General features: G+C 45.3%; 1 protein-coding gene across 1 annotated transcript in view; it reads right to left on the minus strand.

Annotated features, from left to right (window-relative positions):
- LOC142952744 (striated muscle preferentially expressed protein kinase-like) overlaps positions 1-14,433 on the minus strand; it is a 40,725-nt gene that overhangs the window by 9,937 nt on the left and 16,355 nt on the right. The window contains exons 3-30 of the mRNA XM_076094647.1: positions 14,229-14,379; positions 12,200-13,072; positions 11,589-12,037; positions 10,767-10,913; positions 10,412-10,594; positions 8,166-8,329; positions 7,670-7,758; positions 7,361-7,536; positions 7,073-7,259; positions 6,884-6,957; positions 6,489-6,647; positions 6,194-6,383; positions 5,720-5,949; positions 5,519-5,638; positions 5,321-5,425; positions 4,794-5,000; positions 4,589-4,712; positions 3,944-4,116; positions 3,548-3,660; positions 3,224-3,392; positions 2,717-2,816; positions 1,667-1,867; positions 1,160-1,217; positions 1,000-1,077; positions 725-897; positions 578-604; positions 332-484; positions 162-204 (exon numbers count right to left, since the gene is read on the minus strand). Of these exons, the coding sequence (XP_075950762.1) occupies positions 162-204; positions 332-484; positions 578-604; positions 725-897; positions 1,000-1,077; positions 1,160-1,217; positions 1,667-1,867; positions 2,717-2,816; positions 3,224-3,392; positions 3,548-3,660; positions 3,944-4,116; positions 4,589-4,712; positions 4,794-5,000; positions 5,321-5,425; positions 5,519-5,638; positions 5,720-5,949; positions 6,194-6,383; positions 6,489-6,647; positions 6,884-6,957; positions 7,073-7,259; positions 7,361-7,536; positions 7,670-7,758; positions 8,166-8,329; positions 10,412-10,594; positions 10,767-10,913; positions 11,589-12,037; positions 12,200-13,072; positions 14,229-14,379 (4,916 nt within the window). The remainder of the gene's footprint in view (positions 1-161; positions 205-331; positions 485-577; positions 605-724; positions 898-999; positions 1,078-1,159; positions 1,218-1,666; positions 1,868-2,716; positions 2,817-3,223; positions 3,393-3,547; positions 3,661-3,943; positions 4,117-4,588; positions 4,713-4,793; positions 5,001-5,320; positions 5,426-5,518; positions 5,639-5,719; positions 5,950-6,193; positions 6,384-6,488; positions 6,648-6,883; positions 6,958-7,072; positions 7,260-7,360; positions 7,537-7,669; positions 7,759-8,165; positions 8,330-10,411; positions 10,595-10,766; positions 10,914-11,588; positions 12,038-12,199; positions 13,073-14,228; positions 14,380-14,433) is intronic.

The following is a 14,433-nucleotide window of genomic DNA, read 5'->3' on the forward strand; positions in this document are numbered from 1 at the left end:
AGAATTTCATATAATTTGCAATACAAAAAAATAGTCTTAATGTAAGGAATCAATTGGGGAAGTTTCGTGGTGATATCTAATAGTTAAACGCAATGTTACCCTATTCACCTGTAAATAGTTTGAAGCTGGGTAAAGTCTTTTTTTTTTTAAAGATAACTCACCTTGAACCAAGGATGACGAAGGCACTCGATGGCACTGGGCCTCCTAGAAGATGAAAAATGAGGAAGGAGCATGCTACTGTTTAGACAATGAGGAAGGAAATCATGGTCGGTTAAAATGATATATCTTTACATATGTTTATGGTAAAAGACAAAGCCATCAAGATGCTTACAGTCGGTCCGCCACCAAAAGCTTGATGACAAATCCCTTCGCTTCTTTGCAGAGGTTGGCGAACATGCTCTCCTCAAACGCCACATTGTAGTTACGGATGTTTAAGGCCGTCGCTCGGTCATTCTCACCAGCAAAAGGAGACACGCCAGTCAGGCTAAAACAAAACAAAGAAAGATATCTGTGCTTGTTCTATTCTATTGAAACCATACAAAGTAAAAACAAATGATAACAAATCCATAGAACATACCAGAGGTACGTGACGACACCAGCGGGCCTGTGGGAGAGCAGGACAGACGAATGACATTTGGATTTTTGAGAGCAACACAAAAGATTTCACTCAGATAACAAGGTAGTGCCTGCATTGTGTAGTCACGCTGGAGAACAGGTGGCTCACCATATGTCTGTTGCTGTAGAGACGGGAGTTTGGTTAACAATCTCTGGTGCAACATATTCCGGCGTGCCGTATTTGCAGTAGTGCTCCTCAGATGTCTCCAATTTCGCGGCGTTACCAAAGTCACAAATGCGGATCAGGTCGCTCCCAGGACTCGCCATTAAAATGTTTTCTGGCTAGAGGGGGGGGGGAGAACAAAAAAAAACAAAGTTAGGTTGTTATAAAAGAATGTGATGAAATAGATTTGATGCGGCATCAAAGGTGGGGTGGACAGATACCTTTACGTCAAGGTGGGCAATGCTTTTTTGGTGAAGATAACGAAGACCTTCCAAAAGCTGCTGAACGCTCCAGCGGACCTGCAGAGAAAACACCGGGGAGTGAACTTAACAGTCATGTTACATAATGATAGCGCAGTGCAGGCAGCAGAGGAACACACACCTCCAGTTCCTTGACTGTTGTTTTTTTGGCCATTCTTTCCAGCAACTCCTCGTGACATCTTCACACAATAGCTAAGGGGGAAAAAAACCCAGAGCTGTGGCTTGACTGCACAGTCCAAGTGGTAGGTGCATGAGAAATGAATTATAAATGAGCAAAACTCCCACACATCCTATCTCTTGCTAATTCCACTCATCGGCAATGAGTCAGAGAGAAAAAGCTGTGCTGCGCTGTATTCATGCCTCCAGGGGAGCGCAGAAGACATTAGGAGTAATGCTCGGGATCTTTCGTGTCCTTCAGATGCGTTTAAGAGCACTTTCGTTCGGCGAAGAAGATACAATTTGAAACAGTACTGCAGGAAAGGCAGGGCCTTCTTGACTTAAAGATATGAACATCGAAGCAACAAGAGATTAAAAAAACCTATTCTGTCGTTGGACAATACAGATAAAAGCAACATGTTAAAGCAGAGTATTTCCCATCATAGATAATACAATTGCGCTGAAAGGATACAGCTCTGTGATGAGCACCACCACACTCTTCTTCTCAAAGGCATCATGGAAATAGAGAATCCTCTCGTTGTCCAGCTCAGACAGCAGGTCCATCTCTCTGAGGGCCAATGCTTTCCTCTTTCCTCCCGCAGAAATGAACTTGGCGGCGAACTCGGCCTTTCCCTTTTTCTGAATCACCCTCTTCACATAGGAGAAGGCGCCCCTGAATCAAACAGCGGAAACATTTACGGTTTAATACCAAACAAATAGTCCTATTTAACAGCACAGTAAAATAAAAATAAAATGCAGTGCCACCGTCAAATAACAAATTCCTGATTCATTCTTTAATTTCAAACCAGACAAGACATAAAAAAATGATACCAAAGGAATATTTTTAATACGAGCTGGAGCCCTCGTTACAGGGCACAGGTCAAAATATAGCTATAACAGCATATTTTGACCTTTGTGAACAGTATGTCTGACAAAATAACACCAGCTCAAAATGTCAACTGAAGGCTTTTATAGGAGCTTTAAACCTCGAGAATAAAAATGTCTCTAAAGGTATTTAAATAGAGACATGACCTCACATTGATGTTGTGGAGTCAACAGAGTACTCCTTGAGAAGATTTAAGTCATGAATCACTGATAGAGGCTACAGGAGAATGGAGAGACAAAGAGGGAGGCATGGCCGTTGTATAATTGACTTTTTGTTTTTCTGAGTCGTTTGGGAAAAGAAATCAGAATCTGAATTCCATCCGAGTTTGCTGCTCTGCTTAATAACCGAAACACATCGCCTGCCTGTTCTGATCGCTCTACAATTCCCGGTAAACGCTGCGTCTCCACCACGTCAGACCAAAACAAATCATCTGTCGGCTAATGTATTCGCTCCACTCAGGCTGCTGGTGACTCATCTCTCGTTGCCGTCTACTGTTGATAAGCAGGTGCGACTCCCCACCGTCCCATCAGCGCTCAATCAGCCATTAACGCCAATGTACTCGCTGTGTGTGATGGGACGTGAGACGGCGTGAGTGTGCCGTCAGACACACACACACACACACACACACACACTCACCTCCCCAGCTCCTTGTGGATATCATAGTAATCCGTCAAACGCCTCATCTTCCTCAGAATGGTTCCTTCGTCCTCCATTGGCTCTGCTGCTTCCTTTCGCTCTGCAGGGAGCAACAATGCAGGCATTTTTAATGCGTGCATGTGTTTGGCTGAACATGTGTGCCAGCATAGTGACAGATGGTTTCATCAGGTGGTCCTTCCCATATGGTGTAGATTTAGAGGTGCAATTTTCAACAACAACCAGTGTATATTGTTTGTTTGGCATCGGCAAACGCCTATAATCTAGACTAAATGGTAAAGATCAAAAGCAAATAGAGGAAAAGCCTGTCGGTAAACCATTTTTGGAACAGGCCTTTAATTCTCTAAACAAAACAGATTGAGAAATGATCATGAAAAGATGCTACCTCCTCATATCTTTGAATCTCATAGGATTATAATCATAACTACTAGGGTGAATCTGTTCACATGCAAAGCATGTTTGTGCAGACAGTATTGTTGGACTGCAGACCTGTATGAACTGTGAGTTCAGCTTTGCAGGAGTTGGAGTCGGCCAGGTTCTTCGCAGTGCAGGTGTACACACCGGAGTGTTCGGGGCAGGCGTTGAGGACAACGAGGGAATACTCGGGGTCGTCGTACACAAATGTGAAGTGGCTGCTCTCAGAGAGAAGCGCATCGTCCTGCAACAGACCAATCGAATACGGTTAGTATGGTTAATATGGTTAATATGGTCTTGGATTACACTCATAATTCTGCTATTTTCAATGTCACGTTTCTCTGGCTGTTGTGCTGCATCACTTCAACTCCTCTTTATCTGATATCAGGACAAGTGTACCTTATACCAGAGAATATCTGGGTCTGGTTTCCCTTCAACCACCACAGCCAGACGGGACGTCTCCCCAATGTGCACATCCACATCCTCCATGATGGTTTCAAACTTGGGAGGCACTACGGAAGAAGACAAAAAGAGAGAAAGAAGAGAGAGAGAAAAAAAAAAAAAGATTAGAAAAATCTCACATTTAAATCATGGCTGAGTAAAAAGGAAAGTCATTTTTGGAGAGCTCTACTATATTCATGAGCCTTTACTTCAAAAATAGCTGCAGCTCAAATTAAATTACACACAGCTCCTCTTTGTTGGCATTAACTGCTGCCAGGAGTAAGTAGTAAGTTCTTTGGATTCAAGCTGAAATGCTAAATTTATCATGTGGTGTACTGCCTCAACTAAACCGACCTGCCATTGCCAGCTGAGGCGTGCAGAGGTCGCTGCCAAACTGGTTGCTGGCCGTGACCACGAGCTGACCAACGTCTGAGCTCTTGACTCTTTGGAGCTTCAGGGTGTGTTGATCGTCATCTGGCATGCTCATCTCATACATCCCCAGTCGGTTGACCAACACCACCCCCCTCCTGGGTAAGACAAAGGCATTATGTCAACGTTATGCGACGTGTGTGCAAGGATCTTCTTCAGCAGTTAGGCACCAAACACCCTGCAGAGAACAAAGCTTTCCCAGAGCTCCACGGAGAACATGTGCTCGAACGTGAAATGTTAAATTCAATCAGAGCAAAGTGAACCACTGCACAGCGGTGCTCCTCAGTCCTGGTCCACTGGATTCCTGCTATTTTAACTGGAATCTGTAGAAGTTACGATAAGCCTGTTCACAAAATGTCCTATCTCGATGTATAAAACAGTCTCTGATGAGAAGAGAAGTGGGATGAAAACCAGCATGAGCTCCAGCTCCTCAGAGACCTCTTCTGTTCTTTGGTTTCTGTTTAAAATAAGCTTCCTGTTTTATATTGCAGACTAGGGTATTACTGCGTGTACTATTTTTGCACCCCAAAAAAAAACTCACACTGTGCCACAAGAGATGGAGGAACTGACCTTTTCCAGGTGACAACTGCGTGCACGTGGTTCAGCGTGATGGTGATGCTCGCAGGTTGGTTCTCAACGACATACACCATGTCAGGTTTGTCCAAAATGACTGGTGCTTTCCTTGAATAGGGTCCTACAGGGGTAACAGATATATCAACTAAACATCGTCTCTTTGAAAATACAAACATATCAAAGCCTACCTCGGCTCTTTTACCTCTGTCCAGCAGCTGGACCAGGTCAGTGGAGGGTGATGGTTTGCTCAGTGTCTTCCCGGTGGACGTCAGGATTCTGAAAGCGTAGCGGACTCCTTTGGACAGGGAGGTGGCGGTGTAGTTGGTCTCCCTCAGGTTGGACGCCACGACAGACCACTGGATCGAGCCCAGAGCCTGCTGCTGGACCACATATAGCAAGGAGCCGGCATCTGCACACACACGCTCGCACACACACACACACACACACACACACACGCACATGGTGTTTAGGTACTCAATCTGGATGGCAATCAAACACATAGTGAGGTGCTTAAGATTCAGAGAGAAAAGGATTTTGTTTTCTTTTCAAATCTGTGCTGATGATATAAAAAATCCAAAAGGGGTTTAAAATAATCTCAGAATGAAAAGAAAGCAAATAAACATCCACGATAGGCGTGCTATAAATAGTTTGTCTGCAAGTGTTTTATGTACATTTTATTTTAACTGTATTATTAAAGCCTTTCTCAAGATAGAAACCAAAAGAACCTACCAAATGAAGAGTCAAGCCTCTTTGGTCGCTTCCAGCTGAGGCTTATAGTTTTCCCTGTGATGGCCTCTATCACTGGAGGACCATCAGGGGGGTCAGGAACGATATCTGTTTCCAAATAAATACACAGATATATACATATCAAATGGGAAATATTGTATCTCTCAGCTATGGCATCAAACATTAAGCCTCCATCTGTACCTGTGACGTATAGATGTGCATAGCAGGTTGCTTTGCCCAGTTTATTGGAGATGACGGCCTTGTAGACGCCCCCGTGAGCGTGACAAGCGCTCCGAATGACCATACTGTGGACATCCCTGTCTGAAGAACAGACGCACAACTTTCTTATTTACTGTCATTCAATCCCAAAATGCTTTGCTTGTTGTTCGGTTCTTTGCTTACGCTGGGTCATCTTGCGCTCTTCGCTGCTCTCGATGCGCTTGCCGTTGTGGTACCAGGCGATGGTTGGGTAGGGCAGGCCCGCCACTTTGCATTTCAGCAGCACCTCTTTGCCGTCAATCACCTCCACATCAGCCAGAGGCTTGACAAAGTCCGGCATGGTCCTCTTCTCCACCTCACTCTCCAGAACCTCAGGCTCCTCGGGGATCGATGGCATCTTCTCCAACTTGGCCCTGAAGGAAGGAACGAAAAATCGGAGCATGTACACTGAAAGACTGATGGGTTTATTTAATGTTTGTCATGCGCCTTCACTCCGTTAGAAAGATATATCTCCTCCCGAAGCATTTTTCTTTGCCCTTGAAAACAAAAATGTCTCCTCTGACTTTTATACTGACAGCTTAGTTGTATTTTTTCCGCTTTTAAAATGACAAAATCTATTTGAGTTCATTCATTCAATGTATGAGTTGCTTCTCATACATGTGAGAAGAGATGGCAGCTCGAGGTTCTTGCATGTAGAGCTCAGCGGTGCATTCAGACTTTCCATGAATGTTTTGAGCGACTGCTGTGTAGAAGCCTTCGGTGTCGCTGCTAACGTGGGCGATGACAAGTGAGTGACGACCCCCCTCTTGAAGGAGGCGAACATCATCACTCTCCTCCACTCTTGTCTCTGAAAGAACATCAGCATGAAACGGAATCAGACACGGGCGTTTCCTCTGAAGTGCACCGAACACCACGTTCATCGAATATCAGACACAACACTGGGGATTCTTACCAAAATGCATCCACGTGACTAGGGGAGGAGGGGATCCGCTCACCTTACAGTCAAAGCGGGCAGTGCGACCTTCGATTACCTCCAGGATGTCCAGCTTACGGGTGTACAGAGGCTCCTTGGACGGGGCGACGCTCAGGTTTGAGTTCGAGGTCAACTCCTCTGTAAATGCAATGACACGTTCTTTAGCAACAAGTTTTTTTGTGCCAATTTTCAGATCTGTACTTGATCCTTTCCGCCATGTTTCATTGAAATCTGTTGACATGTTTTTGAGTTTTTTAACTAAAAGACGAAGCATCGCAACAAAGAAACACAACCACAACCTCTTTGGCAGAGATATAAACCGATATGAATGTGTGTTTTCCAACTTCTCTTAAATACCAGTGTTTGTAGTTCACCTTTGGCAGTGCTAAGCTTGCAAGTGTATGTTCCACTGTCATCCTCGTGAACTGAATTAAGCAGCAGACGGCATCTGTAAGACAAAACAAGACAGCTTTTAAAAAATGATAATAGTAATTAAACAAAACTAAACTAACTAAACTAAGTAAAGCAGAAAAGACTTAAACACATAGAAGACATGAACCCACCTCTTGCCATCAAAGTGCATTTTGCAGTTGAGCAGCGCCGGCTGGATCAGCTTCCCATTTGAGAGCCAGTCCACATCGACGTCTGGAGGTCCTGTCATGTGACACTCGAACATGGCCGACTCTCCGGCCTTCACCGCCACACCTTTTACCTCCCGGGTGATTTTCAGTGCCGCTTGTGCTGCAGACGCTGATAAAAAAACAAAACAGAAAGATTAGCAGCGCTGAAATATTACACGATATTTCTCACAACATGATTGAACGAGACAGATTCAATTCTTCATTATTCACCTTTGACCTCCACTCTGCACTCCGCTTGCTTGGATCCGTACTCGTTGACGATCTTGCAGACGTAAAGCCCCGTGTCTGACCTCTGAGCTGAGCTGATTCTCATTTCACTGGTGTCGTCGCCGGTCTCTCTCACAGCGAAGCGCCCTGCTGTCTTCACAGTGACTCTGTCCTTCAACCTGGGTCAACAGAAAGTGGCTGTCACAGTCGATTGTACTCGTGTGTTTAATAGAGGGCCGTGTGTGTGTGACAGTAAGTGGCCTTGGTCGAGATAATAGCTTCGAGTGTCTGTCTGACATAAAGATCTCTTACCAGTAAACCATGGGTTTGGGCTGTCCTGCCACCTTCGCTGAGATGACGACATCTTGACCCTGAGTCACCTCCTGGTCACATGGCGCCACCTTTTAAAGGTAAATCACAACATAGTTATGTACAGAGACTTTAGAGGTTTGAGGGTGGTCCCTTTCAATCATACAGAAATTGTTTCAAGCAATAATGAAAAACTTTTGCACCAGCTTCTGAATAGTTTCTGCCTTTTTCCCCCTGAAGTTAGAAAATTGATTGTCTTTGGATTGATGGTTGCACAAAACAAGCTAATTTATGATGGCACCTTAAGCAATGGGAATTGGTCATTGTTCACAATTTTACAGACAAAACAATTAATAATCTAAAGAATGATCGATAATGAAAGGAATTATGAAAAGAAAAAAGAAAAATACAGTTTCCATGATTTCTTTAATGTTGATCGTCAGACCTAAAGATCAGCTATGAAAAACATATCTAGATGTTGCATCGGAGGCTCTCCTACCTGAAATGAGGGAGTTTCTTTGAAGTGGACTCTTTTACTCGGAGCAGTTGAGGGCCGGAGCTCCATTGCCTCCTCCTGAGGGCTCAGATCCTCCTCGTCTGGCTGCTTTGGGCTTCTGACTTCCAAGGCCCCGACTTGTTTCCCACATTGCATGTGGGTTGACTCTGCAAGAACAGGAGTGATGTTGGACGCACATATAATAGACTTTAAAGCAAACATCATCTAATTCACCTTTACTGGGGTTCATGAAAAAATTTACTCTGATTTGCTCTCAAACAGAACAATCTGTCAGGGCTCTGATGTTTACAGTCTTTGCTTGCTTTTCTGGAGATGATTATCTTTGCCAAGATGAGCAGTTGGCAACATAGAGTGCAGAGTTAGAGATGAGTGGGCCATGTGCACCCACATATACGCACAGAGAGCGTAGGGACCTCTCTGAGGTGACTGTAACTGAACAGATAATGAATTAATCCCTTAATCCCTGACCCAATCATTCGCTTATTCCCATGGAGTTCCCGAGCAGACACTGTGTCTGGACCCGTGGCAGCTTCCACTAAAGTCAGAATGAATTCACCGCTGGATAGAGAAATATAAGACATCTTTAGACTGCTCTGCTCGTTCTCTCGCTGCCTTGTCGCTTTCTTTTTCTCCCCGCTTCTCATTTTCTCTGTAAAACCTGAAACTCAGACATCTGGCATAAGCAGATAACACTGTGACAACTGAGAATGAATAATATCCATCCGGGGAAGAGAATTAAGTCATGTCCTCTCTTAAGGAGAAAACAAGGAGTACTGCTATTGAACTAAATCAAAAGTGTAAAAAGAAAGGAAACTGGCTCATCTGCTTTAAGCTGCAGGTGGAAGAAGACAGGTTTGTCCACATGCGCAGATAAAAGATACAAGAACTGACTTAAAGCAAGAAAACATTAAGAATAAAACCGAAAAACACAAAGATGCTGGATTATTTGTCTTCGGTAGAAAGGTATTCTGTTGGATTGTCATCACGCTGGCATTAAAAAGGGAAAAATGACAAAATAACCTACCTAGAGTCACATCTCTGAGCGGCGTCTGTGCACCAGAGGATAAGTCCCGGGAGTATTTACACAGACCTGCCAACTCTTACACAACTGCTGCCGCACAGTCCGAGTCAACTAACCTTCCTTTTCAGTCTCATCCTCTATTCTCTCTCTGCCTCCCGTCACGTTTATGTCAATAGTCTCCAGCATTCCTGACATCCCGAAGATCACACAATAGCATCTGAAAAGTTAAATATTGTATAAAGTTTTGAATTTTCTTTTTTTGACCAGAATCCACAGAGGATGGTGATGCTCTTAAATGAATAAACAGCTGGGAAATGAACTGATAATCTCTTTCACCATATTGAGGTCTGACATCCTTCCGTCATTCTCTTCCTGCCAAAGATCTACTCTGTTCCCAGCTTAACCAGCTGAAGTGACTCACGTAATCTCCCAGCACATTGTGGCAACTCTGTAGCATGAAATCTAGAGAGATGAAAAACTGCCTGATTAATCTCACACAGGGACATAAAGCAGACTGCAATTACCCGAGAGAACAAGAGGGCGGCTAAAAATACTCCTGCAAGCTAAGACTCCGCTGGCCTAATATGGAAACACAGGCCCTGGTGCTGCTGGTGAGTCGGCACCAGAGTGTACGCTCACATTTGTTGACAAAGCTGGGGAAGTGCAGGTTGCATTTACATGAGCTGATTTAACACTCTGGGAGCGCTACGAGCTTTTCAACACAAACACCACCGCAGGCCCCTTTATAACAGGAACCTCTTCCAGGAGGAATATTTATTTTGTTTACACCTCATTCCGAATGCCGTGCCTGCCTTTAAGACTCGGGAGACCTTTGTGTGTGACGGGGCAGGTCTGCGTTGTGAATCCCGCACCGAAGGGGGGGGCTCAGTGCCTTTTAAGAATTAATGGGATGCCATGGCAACTATCGCTGCGAGGAGCCCCGGTTGGGATGCTGAGCTCCAGCAGGCCTTTGTAGTCATTAAGACAGAATGTCAGGCGGAGGAGGGCTGGCAGTGGATGAAAGCCAGTTTGTGTGTGTGAGTCAACATGCATTTCAAGGAGAGCATCGTCTCCGTGTGCCTCAACGTGTTCGTCTTCATTTAAATTTGCGTCGCATCCTTGTGAATGCGTCGCTGTAGCAGCAGATCGAACAAAGCAAATCCCTGTGCGTGTTGGGATATCCTTCCCATCTCTGGCCTCGTCTCACCTGATTGGATATAGAGCGTGGCGCTGCAGGACGCTCTGCCTGCCGCGTTGACAGCTGTGACGCAGTACGACCCCGCGTTGTTCGGCCTCATCTGCTTTACCGCCAGACTGTGCTTCTCCCCGTCAGCCTTAACCACATGGAACGCATCGCTCCGTATCTCCACATTATTCTTCCTCCATGTCACTGAGGAGGCAGAGAAGAACACACTCACACAGATGACAAACATAGTAAAACCTCCCACAGAAAAGCAGATAAAGCACAATCCACCGTACAAAGATAAGTAATGAATAAAGCTCATCAGTTTTGGTTCTCCTGAAAAAGACTTGATGGATTTTAAACATATTGTCAGTTGTACCTGTGGGAGGCGGACTCCCGGTGATGACGCATTTAAGCGTGACCGCCGAGCCGTTGGATGCCGGGGTGTCCACAAGAGTCCTCTTAAACCTCGGGCCCTCAGCTGGCTCCTCGTCAGCAGAAAGGTCGGAGTCATCAGACGAGGCCCCTGGAAACAACAGGTCTGTTTGCTGTTACCTGGTTTCATAAATAGGTCAGGCTTTGTTTTTTGGGGTCCCCATGTGAAATGAGTTCTATCAATGAGTCTGAGCCCCGCGGTGGGTATTTGATTCATTTTCTTTACAGACAACATTATACATGTTCTACTTTATTGTTCAGTTTATTAGTTTGAAGTGATCATTCTTAAGTTAAATCCTAAGGGATTTTCATTTACAGTAGGTATACTAGGTCACCAAAGATCCATAAACAAAGGTGACATATTTCTGTAAGACATAACATAACACCAACCCAAACTAACCCCAACTATCCCGAATGTGTATTTAAGCAAAACATGTTTTTCCTCTTTCCTAATTGTTTAATTATCTCGTAACCCCTTAAATTAATCTAGTAGGTTAGGAACCACTCACTTAGGCTAATAGAGCTGAAGTGCTACTCTACACATATACTTCTCGATAACCCTTAGAAATATAAAAACCAAGACAGTGATTTTGTTCATTAACTTTGGGGCAGTTTAAGTAGTTGTGGATCCAGCAGCTTGTGGCCATTAAAGGGACCACGTCAATTCATATGCTTTGGTTTCAACATTCATCTGTGGTGGCTGCTGCTTGTGTCGACTTAATTTAGATTTTTACAAAGACGCTTATCAACAATCCTCATACAATACCTTCCTCTGGAGACCTGGGTTGAACAGAACGCCTTTTCTGGCAAACTTTCCCCTCTTTCCTTCTAGTCTTGCTTCTCACGTTGCTCCTGTCTGCAGCACATTCTGTCTCCATGGGTTCGTCCTCCACCAGGATAGTGGGGATGTTCACTCTCATGGCTGGAGACGTCCGCCCCGCCTCCGCCTTCCTCCTCTTCACGAGAGGGCTGATGGAGGGAGTGGGTGATGGGGCGAGCCGGGGGGGCTTGGGTGGGTACTGGGACCCTGGTTCCCTCACAGTTAGTGGGGAGGCTCTCTTCCCATTCGGGCTTGGTGCTCTATGGTCTGCTTTGTTGTCCGTCCGAGTCTCCCTCTTTGAGTCCGTTCTCAAATCTCTGATGGGAGACGAGGATTTCTGCGACGTGGTAACCAGTGCGTCTTTGTCAGCTCCCGCAGAGTTTTGTAGAGTTTCCCTGTGTGCAAAGACAAGAAAACTGCAATATTGACAAGTATGAATATTAGATTTTGAGTAGTGTAAAAATGAATATCATTTGTCCAGACCTGTTGACAAATAACTAATCTTACAAAGAAAAATAGACAAGAAACGTGATTAAAAAAAAATTAAAAATCCAAACCTGTTGAGGCTTTTTCTCGTGGCTGTTGGCAGTGGTTGCCCTGGTAACTGGTGAACTGGTGCCGTCTCCATGGTAACAGAGATTTTTTCTGTGCGTTCGTGTGACGAGGCCTCCACCGGCATCCCCCGTGAATCTGGCTGTGTCATCTTACTCTGTTCAGGGTTGTTACTTTGGTTCCCCGGGCCTTTGTCGCGCGCCTGTGGAGAAATCTGCAATCTGGCGTCCCCGGCCTTTCCGGCCTCCAGGGCTCGCTCCCTTGCCTCCAACTTTTTAACCACTTGGGGAGGAATGGGCTCTAGCTTCCCCGTGGTGAGCCTCTCTTTCTGCGACAGCTGCTCAGTGGAATAAGCCTTCTTCAAGCTTGGTTTCCCCACAAGTTTCTTGATCCTTTGGAGCTCTTCAGCAAACTTGCTCTGGTAGCTCTGGACCCTCTGGGAGTAGCTCGTCTTGTCCTCTAAAGAAGAGGCTCGCTGCTTGAACGCCGCTCGCTTCTGCAGGATTCGGTCGTCCTGTTTGCCGGGGCCTCCTGTCTTCTTTCCGCTGTCGTCCGAGTCGCGGGAAGCCGCTTGTCCTAATCTAGAACCTGATACAGATCCGACTCCTCCCGGCAGATCAACACTAGCCCTTCGTTCCTCAAAAGCAAGGACCTTGTCAAAGATCTTGGGCCCAGCACGAGCCAGTTTGGGCGTCATGATAACACTGTTGACACTTGACGCCTGCTCTGTCTTAGAGGATTGGGGATCTGAAGGTTTGGTTTTATCCGGGTCTTGGTCTGGGGTACTGATGCTGTTTTTGTGCATACTGGGAGGTGGCTGGGGAGAAGACAGGGGGACACGGGAGGAGAGCCCCTGTGATTCGTCAGCAGTTTGAGTCCTAGAGGGGTGAGGATTGAGGGGAAATGGAGGTGTGAAGTTAGAGCTCTGGTGCAGCTGCCGTAGGCTTTGGGAGAGTAATAAAGAAGCAGATGAACGTCCATTTGTGTCATTTTGTCTTATGTTTTTATATTCCCCAGTGAGTTCCTTGTGTTTTGTCTGTGCTCCGACAGTGTAAAATGAATTGGCAGAGAAAGGAATAAAAATAAAACAATGTCGCCTACATGTAAGATTTCAAACGTTCCTCAGAACTTAACCTAACTGCGGTGAAGTGGAAGACACCATAAGACAGTAATAATTGGAAATTGTAGGCAATATTGCAGCAACAAAACTCACGACATGAAATAAAGCTTGCTGCTTTAACTTTAAATACAAAAACATGCCTAAAAAGAACCTGTGAATCACATGATCATTAATTCGTGAGAACATTCATGCTAATATTAGCTCGGATCAAAGCCAGCAACCCATGCATGCCACAGCAAACCTATAAAGATATGGTGTTAATCCAAAAGGGAGGGGCCGCTCTACAAAACATGCAGTGGGTAAAAAGAGAAATCACAGTTTTCAGAAGTGCTGAATAATACACATTAGCAGATTGTACCATCGTGTCCTCTCTAATGGCTTTAAGAAATATTAACAATGATATTTTTTAAGACCTGTAATCATCGTTAGATAGAAATCAAACCACACTCACAGCAATAAAAATCAGAGTCGAAGGAAAGTGTGATATCAAAATAAAAATGGGAAGTAACAAAGCTGTATGAAAAAAGCTTGAATATATGAAATAAGAGTAAAAAAAGAGTCACTCATGTAACTTATTACATATGGAGTACATTTTTGCGAGTTGGGTCTATGTAGGATGCAATGTCTTGTCTTATGTGTCAGTTTTCTTTGCGATTTGGGGTTTGTGGCCAGTCTTTTTCGTTTTTTTAGTGGAATCCTAAAAATGAAATGCCATGTGCTATAACGGCATAGAAAATGTCCTCCCTCTGTAGAGGCTGAACATGCTCCCATAGTAGTCGCTGCCGACAGAAACACTTTCCTCCGAGCCCTGAACAGGCCGTGCCAGGTTAGCGTGAGACGCCCGGATCAGCGGTTCCACACCCAGGTGACGGACAGGGGGGGCCCCCTCAGTGGGAGCCCCACCGAGAGCTTGCCTGGCAGGGTTTGTGGGGTCCAAGTGGAGCCCCGGAGGGCGGGAGCCCAGGGCGCGGAGCTCTCGCTCCACCACAGGGTCATAGGCACCAGGGAGGGTGGCCCTGCGATCTGAAGGGTCTGGGTTATAGTCCATCATCCCACCTCCCTCACCTGGAGGGAGGAGAGAGAGAGAGAGAGAGAGAGAAAGGAGTTAGTGTGGGTTAG

This window comes from Anarhichas minor, unplaced genomic scaffold (assembly GCF_050575085.1).
Source record: "Anarhichas minor isolate MPS153535 unplaced genomic scaffold, ASM5057508v1 ptg000018l, whole genome shotgun sequence".
NCBI classification, from domain to species: Eukaryota; Metazoa; Chordata; class Actinopteri; order Perciformes; family Anarhichadidae; genus Anarhichas; species Anarhichas minor.